The 16,893-nt window shown below is 40.2% G+C and overlaps 1 protein-coding gene and 1 pseudogene across 2 annotated transcripts in view; one reads left to right on the top strand and one right to left on the bottom strand.

Annotated features, from left to right (window-relative positions):
* Nucleotides 1-9,004, bottom strand: part of Dnah6 (dynein axonemal heavy chain 6) — a 196,070-nt gene extending 187,066 nt beyond the window's left edge. For both annotated transcript variants that reach the window (XM_069989108.1, XM_069989109.1), the window contains exons 1-2: nucleotides 8,875-9,004; nucleotides 4,639-4,871 (exon numbers count right to left, since the gene is read on the bottom strand). In XM_069989108.1, coding sequence (XP_069845209.1) covers nucleotides 4,639-4,863 — 225 coding nt within the window. In that variant the 5' untranslated portion in view covers nucleotides 4,864-4,871; nucleotides 8,875-9,004. The remainder of the gene's footprint in view (nucleotides 1-4,638; nucleotides 4,872-8,874) is intronic.
* A 5,460-nt stretch (nucleotides 9,005-14,464) lies between these two features.
* LOC138804606 (protein farnesyltransferase/geranylgeranyltransferase type-1 subunit alpha pseudogene) lies at nucleotides 14,465-15,660 on the top strand (annotated as a pseudogene).
* The last annotated feature ends 1,233 nt before the right edge of the window (nucleotides 15,661-16,893 follow it).

The following is a 16,893-nucleotide window of genomic DNA, read 5'->3' as shown; positions in this document are numbered from 1 at the left end:
CACTAACAGATTCTATAAAGCTAGCATTATATTTATTTAAAAACAAGTTAGGGATACAACAATAACAACAAAAACAACAGAGAACTATAGACTGATCTCTGTTATACACAAATTTTCTCTCTCTCTCTCTCTCTGTCTCTCTCTCTGTCTCTCTGTCTCTGTCTCTGTCTCTGTCTCTGTCTCTCTGTCTCTGTCTCTGTCTCTGTCTCTGTCTCTGTCTCTGTCTCTGTCTCTCTCTCTCTCTCTCTCTCTCTCTCTCTCTCTCTGTCTGTGCCAGTACTGGGGCTTGCACTCAGGGGCTGGCTGCTGTCCCTTAGCTTTTTTTATTCAAGGCTAGTGCTCTACTACTTGATTTTTTTGCTCAAGGCTAATGCTCTACCACTAGAGTCACATAATACTTCAGGAATTTTTTGGTAGTTAATTAGATAAGAGTCTCATGGACTTTCCTTCCCAAGCTGGCTTTGAGCCTTGATCCTCAGATCTCAGCTTCCTGAGCAGCTAAAATCACAGGTGTGAACCTCCAGCGCCTGACTAGACTATTCTCTTTGATGAACATAGACACAAAAATTCTCAATAAAATACTTGCTAATCTAATTCAACAACTAGTCAAAAGGATTGTATACTACAACTAATGAGTTCTATTCCAGCTAGGCAATATCGGCTCAACAGTGTAAATCAATAAACGTAATACAGCACAAACACAATCAAGTACCAGAAGCATATAACCAACCTGATGTAAAAAAGACTGGCAAACTCATTATATGAATTAGCTAGGAATAGAAACAATTCACCTTAACATAATAAAGGTTGTATTATGATCAACTTATAGTCAACATCATCTTTAATAGTGAAAAAAACTTGAACTCAGTACCTCTAAAATAAGAAACAAACCATGAGTGTCCATTCTCCTGTTCAATATTTTGCCAGAATTCCTAGACAGAGCAATGGGCAAGACAAATAAAAAGGATCCAAATAGGGAAAGGAGAAGTAAAATTATTCCTATTTACACATGATAAGACCTGTGAATCTAAAGGTCCCTATAGACTCCTAGAGCTGATAAACACCTTCAGCAATGTGTAGCATATAAAATCAACACATGAAACCAGTGGCTTTTCTGTATATCTACATGAACAAGATGAGAGAGAAATTAGGAGAATAGTTATGTTCACAATAACCTAAAAAACACCTAGGAATAAACTTAACCAAGTAAGTGAAGGATCTCTACAATAAAAACGATCAAATCTTAAAGAAAGAACTTCCAAAAGTTCACAAATTGGCAGAATTAATATGGTGAAAAAGTTCATATTGCTAAAGACAATCTACAAATTCAATATAATACCCATAAAAATTCCAATGGTATTCTTCGCAGAGATAAAAAGACAGTAGTAAATTCATATTAAAGGCCTCAGTAGCAAAAGTAATCCCAAGAAACAAGGAACAATGATGAAGTTATCCGAATATCAAACATCAAATGATATTAGAGAAAGCCATAGTAATTAAAAAAGCATGATACTAGCAAAAAGACATGAAGAACAATGGAACATATTAGAAGATCCAGAAATGAACCTACACACTTCTAGCCATCTAGTTGTTGACAAGAGCCAAAAATGTATGCTGGAAAAAAGATAACTTCTTAAAAAATGGTGCTCAGCAAACCTAATATCCACATATAGAAGACTGAATCTAGACACCCCTATCTCTCACCGTATACAAAAATCAACTCCAAATGGATCGAATATCTTAATGGAAGACCAGAAACTAAAACTGTTACAGGGAAACCTAGGAGAAACTCTAGAAGATACAGACACAGGACTCGAATTACCCAAGAAATAAGAGCAGGAATGGCAAAATCAGACTGTATCAAATTAAAAAGCTTGTGAATAGCAAAGAGACAACTCACAGCACAGGAGAAAAATCTTTTCCAGTTATTCAATGAATAGAGGATTAGCATTCAGAATGTATACAGTTAAAAATTTAGGGCTGATGGGCTGGGAAGTTGGCTCAGTGGTAGAGCACTTGCCTTGCATGCCTGAGGCCCTGGGTTCGATTCCTCAGCACCACATAAGCAAAAAGAAAAAAGCCAGAAGTGGCGCTGTGGCTCAAGTGGTAGAGTGCTAGCCTTGAGCTGAAGAGCTGAGGGACAGTGCCCAGGCCCAGAGTTCAGGCCCCATGATGGGACCCAAAAAAAAAAAAAAGAGTTAAAAACTTAAACCACAAGAATATATAATCTCATAAATAAACAAATGAATCCAACTAATTGAATTGAATAGTTCTCAGAAGAAATACAAATGGCTAGTAAATACATAAAGAAATATTCAAGATTCTTAGCTACAAAGGAAATGCAAATCAAAACTATACTAAGAAGTTGTCATGTCCAAAATGAGCTTTACAACGTCGGTGCGGGGGGGGGGGGGTTGGGGGGGGAAGGGTGGAAGGAGAAGGATTGGGATGGGGGGGAGGGGGGAGGCTGGGAAGTGATGTGAAGGTTAAACAAAGGAGGAGGCTGCAATGCTTGGTAAGAAATGTACGCATTATCCTGCCCATGCAATTGTAACCCCTCTGTACAGTATGTTCACAAATAAAATAAAATTAAATTAAAAAAAAACTATACTAAGATTCTATCTTACTCCAGTCATGTCAATTACATGCGTGTGTGTGCATACATGCACACACATACAAGTTGGCAAGGACACTGTATTGGTAGAATACAAACTAATACAACCATTATGGAAATCAGTATAAAAGTTCCTCTAAGAACTAACAATTGACATACTTTATAACCTTACCCTACCCTAACTTGGATGTAGTTCTGAAGGAAAGAAATACATCTACATATTGTTGCAGCTCATGTATGCATGTATGTATATATATATATACATAATATATATGCATCTAATATATGTACACACAATAATATACACACAATGTATACATATATGTATACATGTGTATATATAATGTATTCACATACACCATAGGATATTTTTCATTCATAAGTAAAAACAAAATTATATCATTTTCAGGAACACAGATTGATATTTGTCTAACAAAACAAAAATCACATGTTCTTGCTCAGTTTTAGAGTATAGAACTAAAATGATGTTGATGATGAGTATAATAATAATTATATAATAGTAATGGTAGCCAGATGCCAGTGGCTCACACCTGTAATCCTAGCTACTCAGGAAGCTGAGATCTGAGGATCATGGTTCAAAGCCAGCCCAAGCAGGAAAGTCCTTGAAATTCTTATCTCCAATTAACCACAAGAAAACTAGAAGTGGTGCTGTGGTTCAAGTGGTAGAGCACTAGCCTTGAACTGAAGAGCTGAGGGACAGTGCCCAGGCCCAGAGTTCAAGCCCCATGACTGACAAAATAAAACAACAACAACAAAAAACCGATAATGGTAATGAGATACGAATGTAAAAGGGGAGTTGCATGGCAGGGAGAAAAGGAGTTTAAGAAGTGATGAAGACTGAAGGATGTTGTTTGTGTGTGTGTGTGTATATGTGTGTGTGTGTGTGTGTGTGTGTGTGTGTGTGTGTGCGCATGCATGCGCGTGCGTGCATGTGTGCACAGCATAATGAATCTCACCAAATATTTATATATGGGAGAGGAATGAAGGAATGGGAATATGGTGGAGGTGGTGAATTTGTTCTAAGTACATACACGGAAATACCACAATGAAATCCTTTCATATTACAATGTATGCCAATTCAAAATAAAAATAATTGAAAATGGCTTTGGAGGAATAAGAATGTGATTTCTCATTAATAGGAGACCACTTAATGACACATTAATGCAACAAAATACAGTGACACTGTTAGAAAAGATCCCTATGAATATGGTAGTGCACACCTGTAATTCTAGTACCTAGGAGTCTGAGTCAGAAGAACCAGGAGTTGTAAATCAGAATGGGGTACATAGTGAGTCTCTACCTCAAAAAAGAAAAACAGAAGATACTATATGTATGGATCATGGATCAGAAAAAGTATTTATTGTATAATCTTACTTTAAATTATGTATTTATAGATGCTCATATGTTAGTATGTTTGAGGAAACATACATAATAGTCTGAAGAACACACAGCCACTAATACATATCTGAGGTGAAGGGATAAGAACTTTCATTTTTTATTTTGTACATGTTTACTGTTCTTTTACAGGTCTATATAATTATCAAAGGACACAAATGGTTCTTCAAAGTATTTTCAGACATGCAAAACATTTTTTGGACACCAATCATATATTTTGAATTTTTTTTTAAAACCCTGTAACTATACATACTTTTACTGGGGTTCCCAGCATGGAATGTACCCTATGATCTAAAGGAGCCCCATAATTTATATAGTTAAGTATCTGTGTTTCCTACAGGAGAGTTTGTCCACTAAAAAATCTAGCTCATCACTGTATTTCCCAACTTAATATCTGTTAAGTAAATGTCTATAGTATTTACAACTTTACCAACAAATGATATCCATCTCCTAAAGAAATAGTGTAACTTCCTTTGTAGCTAAAAAGTGGTCAAAATGCCTCCCTTCCCTTCTTTTCCCTCCCTTCTTCCACTCTCCCTTCCTCCCTCTCTTCTTCCCTTCCTTCCTCCTCCTCTCTTTCCTTCCTTTCCACCTATCCTTCTCCTTACCAGAGGCTCTAGTTTTACAGGCTGCTGGCGTTTTCTTGTCTTCTCCTGAGCTTTCGTGGTGCGCCTAAATGTCACAGTCTGTTTCTCAGACTCAATTTCTGAGGGCTTTACAGAATTCAGTCTTTCCCTTGCTTTTGAGCCATAAGTTTTTGAAAAGTCAGGTTGTGCTACAAGATCTTCCAATTTTTTCAGGTCGATTTCACTATCTGTGGCCTGATAAGCCATTCTTACTCCTGCAAAGGATAAGAAAAGAAAAAAAGAAAAATGAAAAATGGAGCAAAAGAACTGGGGGAGGATGATATGTAGGAGAGGGATACTTAACTAGTGAGAGCTCTCTTACTTCCCCCAAAGAAAACTAGCTTGTCCCAGCGTGATGAAAATTAAGAACTGTGTCTGAGCTTCACGGATCCCTGGGCTGGGACTGGAATTTTTATTTCTAACAAGCACCTGAGAAATGCTGATACTGCTTCAAGACATATCTTGAAATTGAAGAGAGGCTCGACAGCTTTTCAGAAAATCCTACTAAATTTAAAAAGGAAAAGGAGACTGAAAGTCAGATAGCAACTCCCAGCTTCTGCCATGCAACCCCCAAATAGACTGCCCTGTGCCAGACCACCCCGGAGGGGTTTCTGGTTTGTTTGCGCCTCCTAGTCTCTGCTTCCATTGTGGCAAAGATAGACACTGGACAAAAGCTTGTCCCAACCCACGGTCCCCCTTCTAAGCCTTGTCCACTTTGTGGTGCACAGTGATACTGGAAAAGAAAATGGACTGTCCTCAGAAGTGAAGCTCTCGCTCCTCCGCACAACCACACCCAGAGTTCCCCCTCCCCTAGCTAGAATGAGGGTGCCTGGCTTTCTTAGCCCCTAGCTAGGGCTCCCCCTATCACTGGGAGAGTGGCTGACTTGACAAACATGCTGGAGTTTTCTTTCTCCCTCTCTTACTTGAAGGGCTTGGTCCTCTTCTCCCAAACAAAAATCCCATAATGGGAGCAGATGGACAGATAACGTACCCCCAAACAAACCTGTCTTCCTTTTGTGTGTCTGTGGGATCAGACAATAACCCATTCCTTTTATCCATCCTCATTTTACTCACTTCAGTATCTGGATTCTTAATTTCTTTTTAATTTCTCTCTTGTAGTGAAGGGTCAAATTTTCAGATTTCTGGAATTTGCCTCCGTTTCTCCATTAGCCTCAGTGCCACACTAAGTAAAAAGCCAAATAACATCACTCTCTCTCTCTCTCAAGGTCGCTAGGCTGGCAGCTTTGCAGTTCATCACAGATGTTGCTGAAAGTTGTGGCTCCGTTGAGGTTTATCACCAGCTGTACTGAGTTGCTGTATTAGCCAGAAAGCTTTGCTAACAAAGGTGTGTTCTATTCTGTTCCCAGTTACCTATGAATGCTTAAGACTGGAGATTCTCTTTGTGGTGGCATAAATACAGGATGTTTTCTAAAACTATGTGATTTAAGTTTTAAAAATTTTCTAAGAGTTATCTCAAAATACAGATTAAAGAAAAAATCAGTAAGGAGATAAGGAAGTGAAAAGGAAAAGTTATGTCTTGAGTAGTATAAGACAGCACTTGTAAAACAGTTTAAAGACCTTAGAAACAGAACTGAGGAAACAGAAAATTGGTTGACTTTAAATAAGAAAGGATTTGGGAAGTAAGAATTACCTTAAATGTTTGTTCAGAAGGGAGAAATTAAGACAAACCATAGGAAATTTAAGTAAGTAGCAGATAGTATAAGTAGAAGCTGGTGTATATGTTGAGTTTTATAAGACAGAGCTTATAGAACAGTAAAATTGACATGCAATTGTCTGTGATTAAAAACTATTGTTACTAATATCTCTGTTCCCCAAATATATAAGCTACCTTGGATACAAAGCTGGAAAAAAAGATCAAGCAAGCCTATATCCATGTGTTCCTTCTTGTAAAAGACCTAGTGGCATCTACAATGCTGTCAGTCTTAATTCGTATGCAGTGGAAGTAACTAAATTGTTTAATAAGTTGTTTCAAACTTCCAATGTTAACTACTCATAAGTCTTTTGTAATTGCAGATTTAATCCTTGTAGCAGTCAACTCAGACCCACAGAGAAGTTCCTGACCAATTGCATAACAGCTATCTCTCAGATAGTAACCCAAGAGCCTATCAAAGCCATGTTTTTCTGTTCAAAAGTTTAAGACCTGACTCTGACCCCCTACTCCTCTCCTCACCCCAACATCAGCAGGAAATAGCCAGACAAAACACAGGCACCCTTTTCCCCTTGTTTCTTATGCTTTTCCAACATCAGGAATGATGGAAAATGACTTCAACTGAAAGCACTCACCTTCTGTTGTACAGCCATAGCTTAGAACCATCTGTGCCAATGAATGACCCTGCTGAATCATCTCTCCCCCCACCCCCTTGAACAAAGGCACCAGCAGTCTTGGAAGAGAGCCTGAGACCAAGGTTGCATCTGATGCTGATGCCCCTAATGAAGACAGATGCTGCTGAGACCTTGAAACTCTTCAGTCATTGCGTACCCACCCTATCTCCATCTCACTCTGCTTCCATCTGCCCCCCTTCGCTCTTTCTGCCTAATATTCAGAGACCCTAGTTGTAAGTGTGTGTGTGTGTGTGTGTGTGTGTGTGTGTGTGTGTGTGTGTGTGTGTGTGTGTGTGTGTGTACTATTTCTCTTTTAGCCAATAGCTGGAGGAGACTAGGCCGCCCTTCCCAGGCTTTACTCTTAAATAAAGTCTATTGGTCTGTTGAATTTGCCGTCTACTCTTTCTTTACTTTTGATACCTTCATCACTGAGTTTCCTTACATTTCCTTACATTGCTGATCTGGGAGTCATGATAGCCTAGAATTAAAAGGATGCTATGGAGATCAATTTCCCAGATTCGAGTATGCAAAACACTTTCTGAGGCTCTTAATTTAAAAAAAAAAAAAAGCAGGTAATTTGAGCCAGGAGCAGGTGACTCACATCTGAAATCCTAGCTACTCAGGAGGCTGAGATCTGAAGATCATGGTTCCAAGCCAGCTGGGCCAGGAAAGTCCACCAGACTCTTTTTTTTTTTTTTTTTTTTTTTTGGTCATGAGGCTTGAACTCTGGCCTGAGGGCTGTCCCCCCCAGCTCTTCAGCTCAAGGCTAACGCTCTACCACAGCACCACTTCGGGTTTTCTAGTGGTTTATTGGAGATAAGAGTCTCACAGACTTTCCTTCTCCTGGCTGGCTTTGAACTGTGATCTTCAGATCTCAACCTCCTGAGTAGCTAGGATTACAGAAGTGAGCCACCAGCGCCAGGCTTCCACCAGACTCTTATCTCCAATTAACCACTGAAAAGCTGGAAGTGAAGCTGAATTCAGATGGTAGCTGGCTAGCCTCGAATCTGAAATGTCATGGACAGTGCCCAGGACCTGAGTTCAAGCCTCAGGACTGGCACGCACAATACACACACACACACACACACACACACACTCCATCCTCCCAAACAACCAAGCAACAACAACAATAATAAAAGCAAAAAACAAGAGAGGGAGGGAGGATTTAAGATCAACTCCTAAAACAGTGTTTGTGCTTTTATGTGTAGGACAATCACTGAAAGCGATTGTTAAAGTGCATATTCTGATTCACACATTTTCATACACTAAGATTTTAGCAATGTCCTAAAACATTAGAATTATGAGCTTTTTGTAGTGGTCTTGCTGCTTTAAACCCTCTTGTGCTATTACATTATTTTGAAGGCTACTCAGGTATTATGAGAGTGTGTATGGTGGAGAGACAAACCCAGGTTTACTCTAGCTCAGAGTTGGTCAACAGAAATTTGGGAACCTCCTTTGTCATTAAAACTTTTCAAGTAAACACAATAAAACAAAACAGGCTGAAATTAATTTTGTGTTTTATCTAACATATCCAACCTGTTACATTAACAGATTGTTAGTATAAAAATCATAACTATGATTTGTTTTTGGTACTACTATACCTTCCAACTCCAGTGTACATTTAGAGCATCATGTAATGCAAAACCTCATAGTGAATAACTCAGGCTTAGATCTGACCACTGCTGTGAGAGCTAGGACGTCCCTTACTGTATCTCCTTACTTTCCACTCCTCTAAACACTGGATAATCACTGAAATGCATTCCCATGAACTTTCTCTGCCTCGCTGTGCCTTTACTACTATGCATCGAAATTTCTGCTGAATTTCTGGCTCAGAATGAGGAGCTGCATGGCAAAGCCTGGCTTCATCGTACTCACCCGTTCTGACAAGAGCAGCTGCTCCTGAGTGGTCTGCAGAGAAAAACAATGCCTGGTCTCAGAGTACGAAGTCGGCTCAGGTGTGAAAAGTTTTAGCCTAGCAGCCGCCAGGCCCTGAAGGACGCTCACAGCTCGGCTGTGCGACCTGCCGTCGTCTAGGCAACACCCCCGCTGCCCTGAGTTCCGGGTCCAGGAGCGCGTCAAGTGATCGCTCCAATCAGCGTTTCCTTGACGTCTGACGTCACTAGTTGCTGGAGAGCCAGTCCTAGCGGCGTGTTTCCTCTTCTGGGCTTGGTATGGGCCTGGCAGGCTGAACTGATTAATTCGGCTTTTTAGCTGGACTATTGAGGGTCCTAGTTGGTCTGAATTTATTACAGGAATCTCCTCAGCAGGCTCAAGCCTTTCTTAATTCTTTGGTTGCAAGAATGGAGAATCACAAGAGAAGAACGTGTGTTGTGTAGACCATTGGAGGCCCACTCTTCAAGTCTCACTCTTGCATCTCTACACCAATGGCCAATGTTTCTAATGGGGCAAGAAACGAGGACTCTTGTCCTTCAACTCCACTGTGTCCTTTCAATTAATGTCTTTGTCACCTGGAAGGTTACCTAGTGTCATGTATGGCATGAACCCCTATTATAGGCTCTCCATGCCCGGTTTACTAAAGTCTAGGATTTGTTCTGACATTTTTTCCCTTGTTCAACCCTCAGACCCTCTACTATTGTTGCTAATGGTGTACAAAGGGAACCTATGGAGTCCAGTTTCTTACTGCAGGTGCACCGCAGGGCAGGCAGATTATTTCACCTGCTTTGAGGAACTCTTACACCAGATGACAGATAGAACTTGGTTTTTAACCTCCCTTCCAAAATGATGTAGTTATCCCTGGAACTCACGATGTTCTTTTGCTCCCTCTTTTTAGCTTGGGATATTTGGTTTTTGCCTTAAATAGTAGCTTCTAAATAAAGAAGAGAAACAATAATGTCATTTTGTTTCAGGCATATATTAGACATGCTTCTATACACTACTTACCAAATAGTTGAAAGATAGCTGAAGTGGAAATTCCAGATTATTGAATCCACACCTCTCCCACCACTGAATAATAAGGAGCTAAAAACCATTGTCTCAGCTGCATAAACTTTGAAGGGCATAGATTAAAAATTATGACTCTTTTCATTCTAAGTGAAATATAAAACACAAACATAAATATGAACCAGACTTTAAAAAAGAAAATAGAGGGCTGGGAAGGTGGCTCAGTGGTAGAGTGCTTGTCTGGCATGCATGAGGCTCTAGGTTCTATTCCTTAGCACCAGATAAGCAGAAAAAGCTGGAAGTGGCACTCAGGTTCAGATGGCAGAGCGCTAGCCTTGAACTGAAGTGCTGAGGGACAGCATCCAGGCCCAGAGTTCAGGCCCCATGGCTGATAAAGAAAGAAAGAAAGAAAGAAAGAAAGAAAGAAAGAAAGAAAGAAAGAAAGAAAGAAAGAAAGAAAGAAAGAAAGAGAAAAGGAAAGAGAAAAGAAAGAAAACAAAAGAAGGTACAAACAAGGCCACACTAAAGCAACAAGCATAACCATGTTCACTGCAGCAATGTTAACCATAAGCAAGATATGGAATCAACCCAGATGCCTCTCAGTGGATGAATGGATCAAGAAAATATGGTATATATGCACAATGGAATTCTACTCATCTATCAGAAAGAATGATACTGTACCATTCATAAGGAAATAGAAAAACTTGAAAAAATTATATTAAGTGATATACGCCAGATCCAAAGAAACATAGGTTGGGCTGCATGGTTTCCCTCATTTGTGGTAGCTAGAATGTACCTATAAATCTACAAGTAAATACACTGGATGATTTTATATATATATATATATATATATATATATATATATCATATACATATAATAAACACACAGGGACATGATAAATTATGTAAGTCTCTAGACATTCACACTTTGAGGCCAAAGGAGGATATGCATAGAAGCAGATCACAAAGGCTCAAAGCTATGTGCATATGATCATGTAAAATAGTATGTTATGGGGGTGAGATTGAGGTTCAGTGGTAGAGTGCTTGCCTACCATGCATGAAGCCCTGGGTTCGATTCCCCAGCACCACATAGAAAGAAAAGGCCAGAAGTGGCACTCTGGCTCATGTGGTAGTGTGCTAGCCTTAAGCAAAAAGCTGAGGGACAGTGCCCAGGCCCTGAGTTCAAGCCCCATGACTGGCAAAGGAAATTTCATTTTATGAAATGAACTCCAAGAAAAGGAAACAAGATACTTTTTAAAGTTGTTTTTTTTTCTTTTCCTTTCATCTTGTTTGTTAGTTTGTCTTTGGGAGGGTAAGGGAGGCACAGAAAAGATGGAGCAGAGGGTAAACATATACAGCAAATACAAATGAACAAATACAGGAGTACTTCCTAGACATTATTTTCCATATAATGTCTATACATCTTGTGGGTGGGGACAAGAGGGAAAAACTGGGAGAGAGTGAGGGAAGGGAAGATATGGTTCAAAAAGAATTGTACTGGGACTGGGAAGGTGGCTCAGCAGTAGAGCGCTTGCCTTGCATGCATGAGGCCCTGGGTTCAATTCCTCAGCACCACATAAGTAAAAAGAAAAAAGCTGTAAGTGGCGCTGTGGCTCAAGTGGTAGAGTGCTAGCCTTGAGCTGAAGAGCTGAGGGACAGCGCCCAGGCCCAAAGTTCAGGCCCCACAACTGGATCCCCCCCCAAAAAAGAATTGTACTCATTAGTTGATTCATTAGTTGATTCATGTAACTGTAACCTCTGTATATCACCTCTACAATAACAGTAAAATACAAAAGGAAAACAGAAGGAAGGAGGAAGAAAGAGAAAAAAGAAATAAATGTTGGAATAGGAGACAAAAGACAAATAAAATTGGGAATATAGAGAATATAAAAAACAGCTAATTTGAAAGAAAGGAAATATATTGGAGAATTGTATAATACAGTAACCAAAATGAACAGAAGACATGGAGGTATGACATGCTACAGCATGGTGAACTTTGACGGTCTTATGCAAAATCAGAGAAGCCAGACACAAAAGGCCATATAGAGAGAATGATTTCACTTAGACAAAATATCCAGAATAGGTAAATTCATAGATATAGAAAACAGCTTAGTGGTTGCTGAGGGCTAGGGAGAAGGAAGGAAAATAAGCTGGAATATCTGGTTGTGGTATGATCTTTGGGAAGCACAGAAATTCTGCACAAGTTGTTTTGTGAACTGATTGGTGATCATGTGATAAGTGAGATTTCAACCCTCTGTCCTCTGGAAGGCAAACACAGCCCCAAATTCACATATTTTGGTGGCTACATAAGTGCACACATTGTAAAAATTAAACCTCCATGTATTGTATATCTTAGAACGTGTTTTATCACATGTATATCAATACAAATATTAAGATTCTATTTCTAGAGCTTGGTGCTGGTGGCTCACATCTGTAATCCTAGCTCCTCAGGAGGCTGAGATCCCAGCCCAAGCAGGGAAGTCTGTAAGACTCTTTATTTCCAATTAACCACTGAAAAGCCAGAAGTGGGGCTGTGGCTCAAGTGGTAGAGGACTAGCCTTGAGCAAAAAAGTTCGGGACAGTGTTCATGCACTGAGTTCAAGCCCAGAATTGGCATGCGCGCGCGTGCGCACGCACACACACACACACACACACACACACACACACACACACACACACACACGCGAGAGAAAAGAACATTTCTAGTGTTATACTTTAAAACCACAGATAGGACTTTATACATATTTGTATTCTAGGTCCATGATTGGTAGGTCTGCCAGCCTACGTGGCAGACCTACTAAATTAGAATCTCCAGAGTTGGTGTCCAGGAGAAACATATGTGGACATCTCTAGCTAAGACCCATATCGGCAGGTGAAATCATGGAAAGATTGCAAATTGACATCATAAAAAGTTTGCATAACATGGTTGTGTTTTTATAAGCTTTTTCATATATTTAAGAATAAAGCAATATACTACTTTGACACTGAGGATAATCAATTATTTTTTAAAGTTAACACCAGAAAACATAATGCATGTGCCAGAAGCCTGGATGTGTTGGGAACAGAGGGGAGGATTTCACCTGGGATAAAATTGGATTGGTTCCCATTCCATGTCAATAGAAGGAAGATGGCACTGCACTGGTAGATTGTAAGATTTGGGCCAGATTTATTCTGTGTTGTGTTTAAAACAGGCAATATGATCAGCTGTTAAGAAGGATGCAGATGTGATGGCATGAAGGATCAGCGACTTACTCTCAGCCTTGAATTTCAGATTCCATGAAACTCTTTAAATTGTACTGATGTTTGTATGTGTATATATCTTTCCTTGTAGCTTTGATCAGATTGTTAAAGGAATCTGTGGTCTTCAACGCCCTCAACTGAGAACTGTTCCTACTTAGCAGTCATGTGGGCTCTAAGTGCTTACATAGGATTTCTCTTTCCTTTCCTTTTTCTTTCCCTTTCTCTCCTCCTCTCTTTCTTCCTTTTTTTTCTGGTTCTGGGGGTTGAATTTAGGTACTGGGTGCCGTCCCTGGGTGCTGTCTTCCTCAAAGCTGGTGCTCTACTTCTTGAACCACAACTCCATTTCTAGCTTTTTGAGTAGTAAATTGGAGATAAAGTCTTACAGGCTTTTCTGCCCAGGGTTGGCTTCAAGCCATGACTCTCATATCTCAATCTCCTGAGTAGCTAGAATTACAGAAACCACTAGAACTTGCCTGACATAGGATATTGAGGACCTGCTCTAGTCCATAGGGTTTATGATGCAGTTTTTTGTTAATTTATCGCCATCCTGTGGCCTAATGAATATACTGCAAAAGAAGTAGACAATCGACATTTCCAAGGAACTTAACCATTTAATGCCTCCCAATTATGAAAATTAATAATTACTACAAAATTTCCCTCAAAATGTTGATCCAGTGTGAATATGTTTGAATGAGTAACTCAGGCCAAGGCTAGATACTTACTCTCCAGAAATTGAAAGTCTTTTGGAAAGAGAAGTTTCTTCTTCCCTATGTGATTCTGATGTGCAGCTAGTCAGACTGTGATTTATGAGCCAGTGTGTTCCTTTGAGCTCACTAGACAAGTAGAATGTCAGGTTCTGTCCAAGCCTTCTTTATCAGCCTGTATGTATTTCCCAAATGGTACATTGCATGTTCAACTTGAGAAATACTGTTACAGTGAACACATGGGTATTGAGGGTGGATCTGCTGGGTATACAAGGTGGGAATGGTATCCAGGAAGTAGGCTTCTCATTTCCAATTAATTCCTGTCACAAGAAATGTATTACTTGCATGCTACTGTTGGATTGCTAATTATTAAAAATAAGACTGTTTTTGGTAGAGTCAAGACCTACTTGTTTTGGTCAATTCTACAACCTGTTTCCCATCATCTATTTTAAAGTACTTGAGAGACAGGCACTGGAGGCTCATGCCTTTAAACCCAAGCTATTTATGAGACTGAGATCTGAGGATCATGGTTCAAAGCCAGCCTGGACAAGAAAGTCCATGAAACTCTTATCTCCAATTAACTACTTTCTTAAAAAGCCATAAATGGAGCTCTGGCTCAAATGTACACACTAGGCCTTGAACACAAAAGTCAGGGAAAGCGAGTGGACAACAGGTTTGTGAGTCTGGACTTGCCCACCTACGTCCTGTACAGAGACAGAGTAGAATGGGCTGATATAGATCCAGTGCCACAGAATGATGGTCCCAGTCCAGTGGTCCAGATTATCTACAGTGAGAAATTTAGAGATGCTTATGATTATTTCCGAGCTGTTCTACAGCGTGATGAAGGAAGTGAACGTGCCTTTAAGCTCACCCGGGATGCAATAGAGTTAAATGCTGCCAATTATACAGTGTGGCATTTTCGGAAAGTTCTCTTAAAATCACTTCAGAAGGATCTGCATGAGGAAATGAAATACATCACTGAAATAATTGAAGAACAGCCCCAAAACTATCAAGTTTGGGACCATAGTGAGTATTAGTACGGTGGCTGAAGGACCCATCTCAGGAGCTTGAATTTATTGCTGATATTCTTAATCAGGGTGCAAAGAATTATCATGCCTGGAAGCCATCGACAATGGGTCATTCAGGAATTTAGACTTTGGGATAATGAGCTGCAGTATGTAGACCAGCTTCTCAAAGAGGATGTAAGAAATAACTCTGTCTGGAGCCAAAGATATTTTGTCATTTCTAATACTACTGATCTTACTGTATTGGAGAGAGAAGTCCAGTATACTCTGGAAATGATCAAACTTGTGCCACATAATGAAAGTGCATGGAACTACTTGAAAGGAATTCTGCAGGATCATGGTCTTTCCAGATACCCTAATCTGTTAAATCAACTCCTTGATTTGCAACCAAGTCAGAGTCCCCATACCTAATTGCCTTTCTTGTGGATAGCTATGAAGACATGCTAGAAAACCAATGTTGACAATAAGGAGGACATTCTTAATAAAGCATTAGAGTTATGCGAAGTCCTAGCTAAACAAAAGGACACTATAAGAAAGGAATATTGGAGATATATTGGAAGATCTCTTCAAAGCAAACATAGTAGAGAAAGTGACTTACCATCAAATGTACAACAGTAACATGACCCACAACTTGATGGGATGCTTTTATTTATTTAAGGGACTCTACAGCAGGAGTTTAAAACTAGGGTGATCATGCTGTAAAACATGCATTGCACAGGTATTGCTTTTTAACAAGAACTGAGTGTAATGTTCCTTAGGTGCTGCTATTCAGACTAGCTCTAGGAAATTTGATTCATTTAAAGCTAAGTAATTAGAGCAGGGAAGGGGAAGGAAAAGGTCTCATAAGGGAACTAGTACTTTTGTAGTCTTACCAACATTTAATCTAAATGTAGATTAGATTGTACAGAATCAACACTTTCCTAAAAGGTATACAAGTAAAGATTTGTATCAGTAATAGGTACTGGTAAAGTATGTAATGGGTTTGAAGTAACTTAAATTTTGGTTCAGTAAGCAGGGAATATAACTGTTACATTAGAGCTGCTATGCCACACTCACAGTATCTTGCTAAACAACTAATGCCAAAAGAATGGTTTTATAATAAAATTACAGAGTGCATCTAAAAAAAAAAAGTTAGGGAAAGCATCCAGGCCCTGAGTTCAAGCCCAAAGACTGGCACAAAGATAAACAAATGAACAAATGAATGAATGAATGATTTGGCTACTTGGGTTACAGAGATCAGAAGATTATGGCTCGAAGCTAGCCTGGACCAAAAAAATTTTTTTTAGTCTCCATCATGACCAATCAATGGCTAGATGTGGTGGTACATACCTGTTATCTAAGTGATGCAGGGAAGCACAAATAGGACCACAATCCAGGCCAGTCTGGGCCCAGGGAAAAAGGAAAACATTCTCTCAAAAATAACCAACACAGGAGTTCCGGGAAGATGGCGGAGGAGAAGCTGGAATCTGAACAAGCTCTCGCATAGAAAGCAGTTTTAGAGTTCCAGTGAACAGTCCTAAGCCAGAGAATCACACCAAGTGTGCCATCACAGGACAGAGAGTTAGTCAAGAGAGGGGAAGCCAAGGAGACACATCTGAGCGCCTGCCAGCAGCTGCCGCTGCGGCGGCAGGGTCGCGGTGGCGACCACCGCCGCGGGGTCATACCTGAGACACAGAGAGTCCGGGATGAAGGAGCCAGACGCAGCGGACGAGAGTGGAATCTACTCAACACCAACAAGAACCAACAAGGAGCGGACATCTTCATCCGGCAGTTTGCAGACCAGAGACGACCCAGGATCCAAGACTTGGCGTGAGTACAGGCCCGACGTCCTCACTCCTTCTCAGGGAGCAGAGGAGAGAAGGCCACCCCTCCCCCCCCCAGCACCGGTGATCTCCATCTTGGATACCTACAAAGCTCGGAGGAGCTGCTAGCTCCAGCTCAGGCCTTGGAATAAAACGAGTCATTTAGCAGGTCACAAGAACTTAACGGCGAAGTGACCTGCCAGACTCAGCTCCATCCAGGGA

This window comes from Dipodomys merriami, unplaced genomic scaffold (assembly GCF_024711535.1).
Source record: "Dipodomys merriami isolate MVZ:Mamm:240054 unplaced genomic scaffold, mDipMer1.0.p SCAF_37, whole genome shotgun sequence".
Classification (NCBI taxonomy): domain Eukaryota; kingdom Metazoa; phylum Chordata; class Mammalia; order Rodentia; family Heteromyidae; genus Dipodomys; species Dipodomys merriami.
Note: the sequence above shows the minus strand (reverse complement) of the source record. Positions and strands in the feature narration are given on the sequence as shown.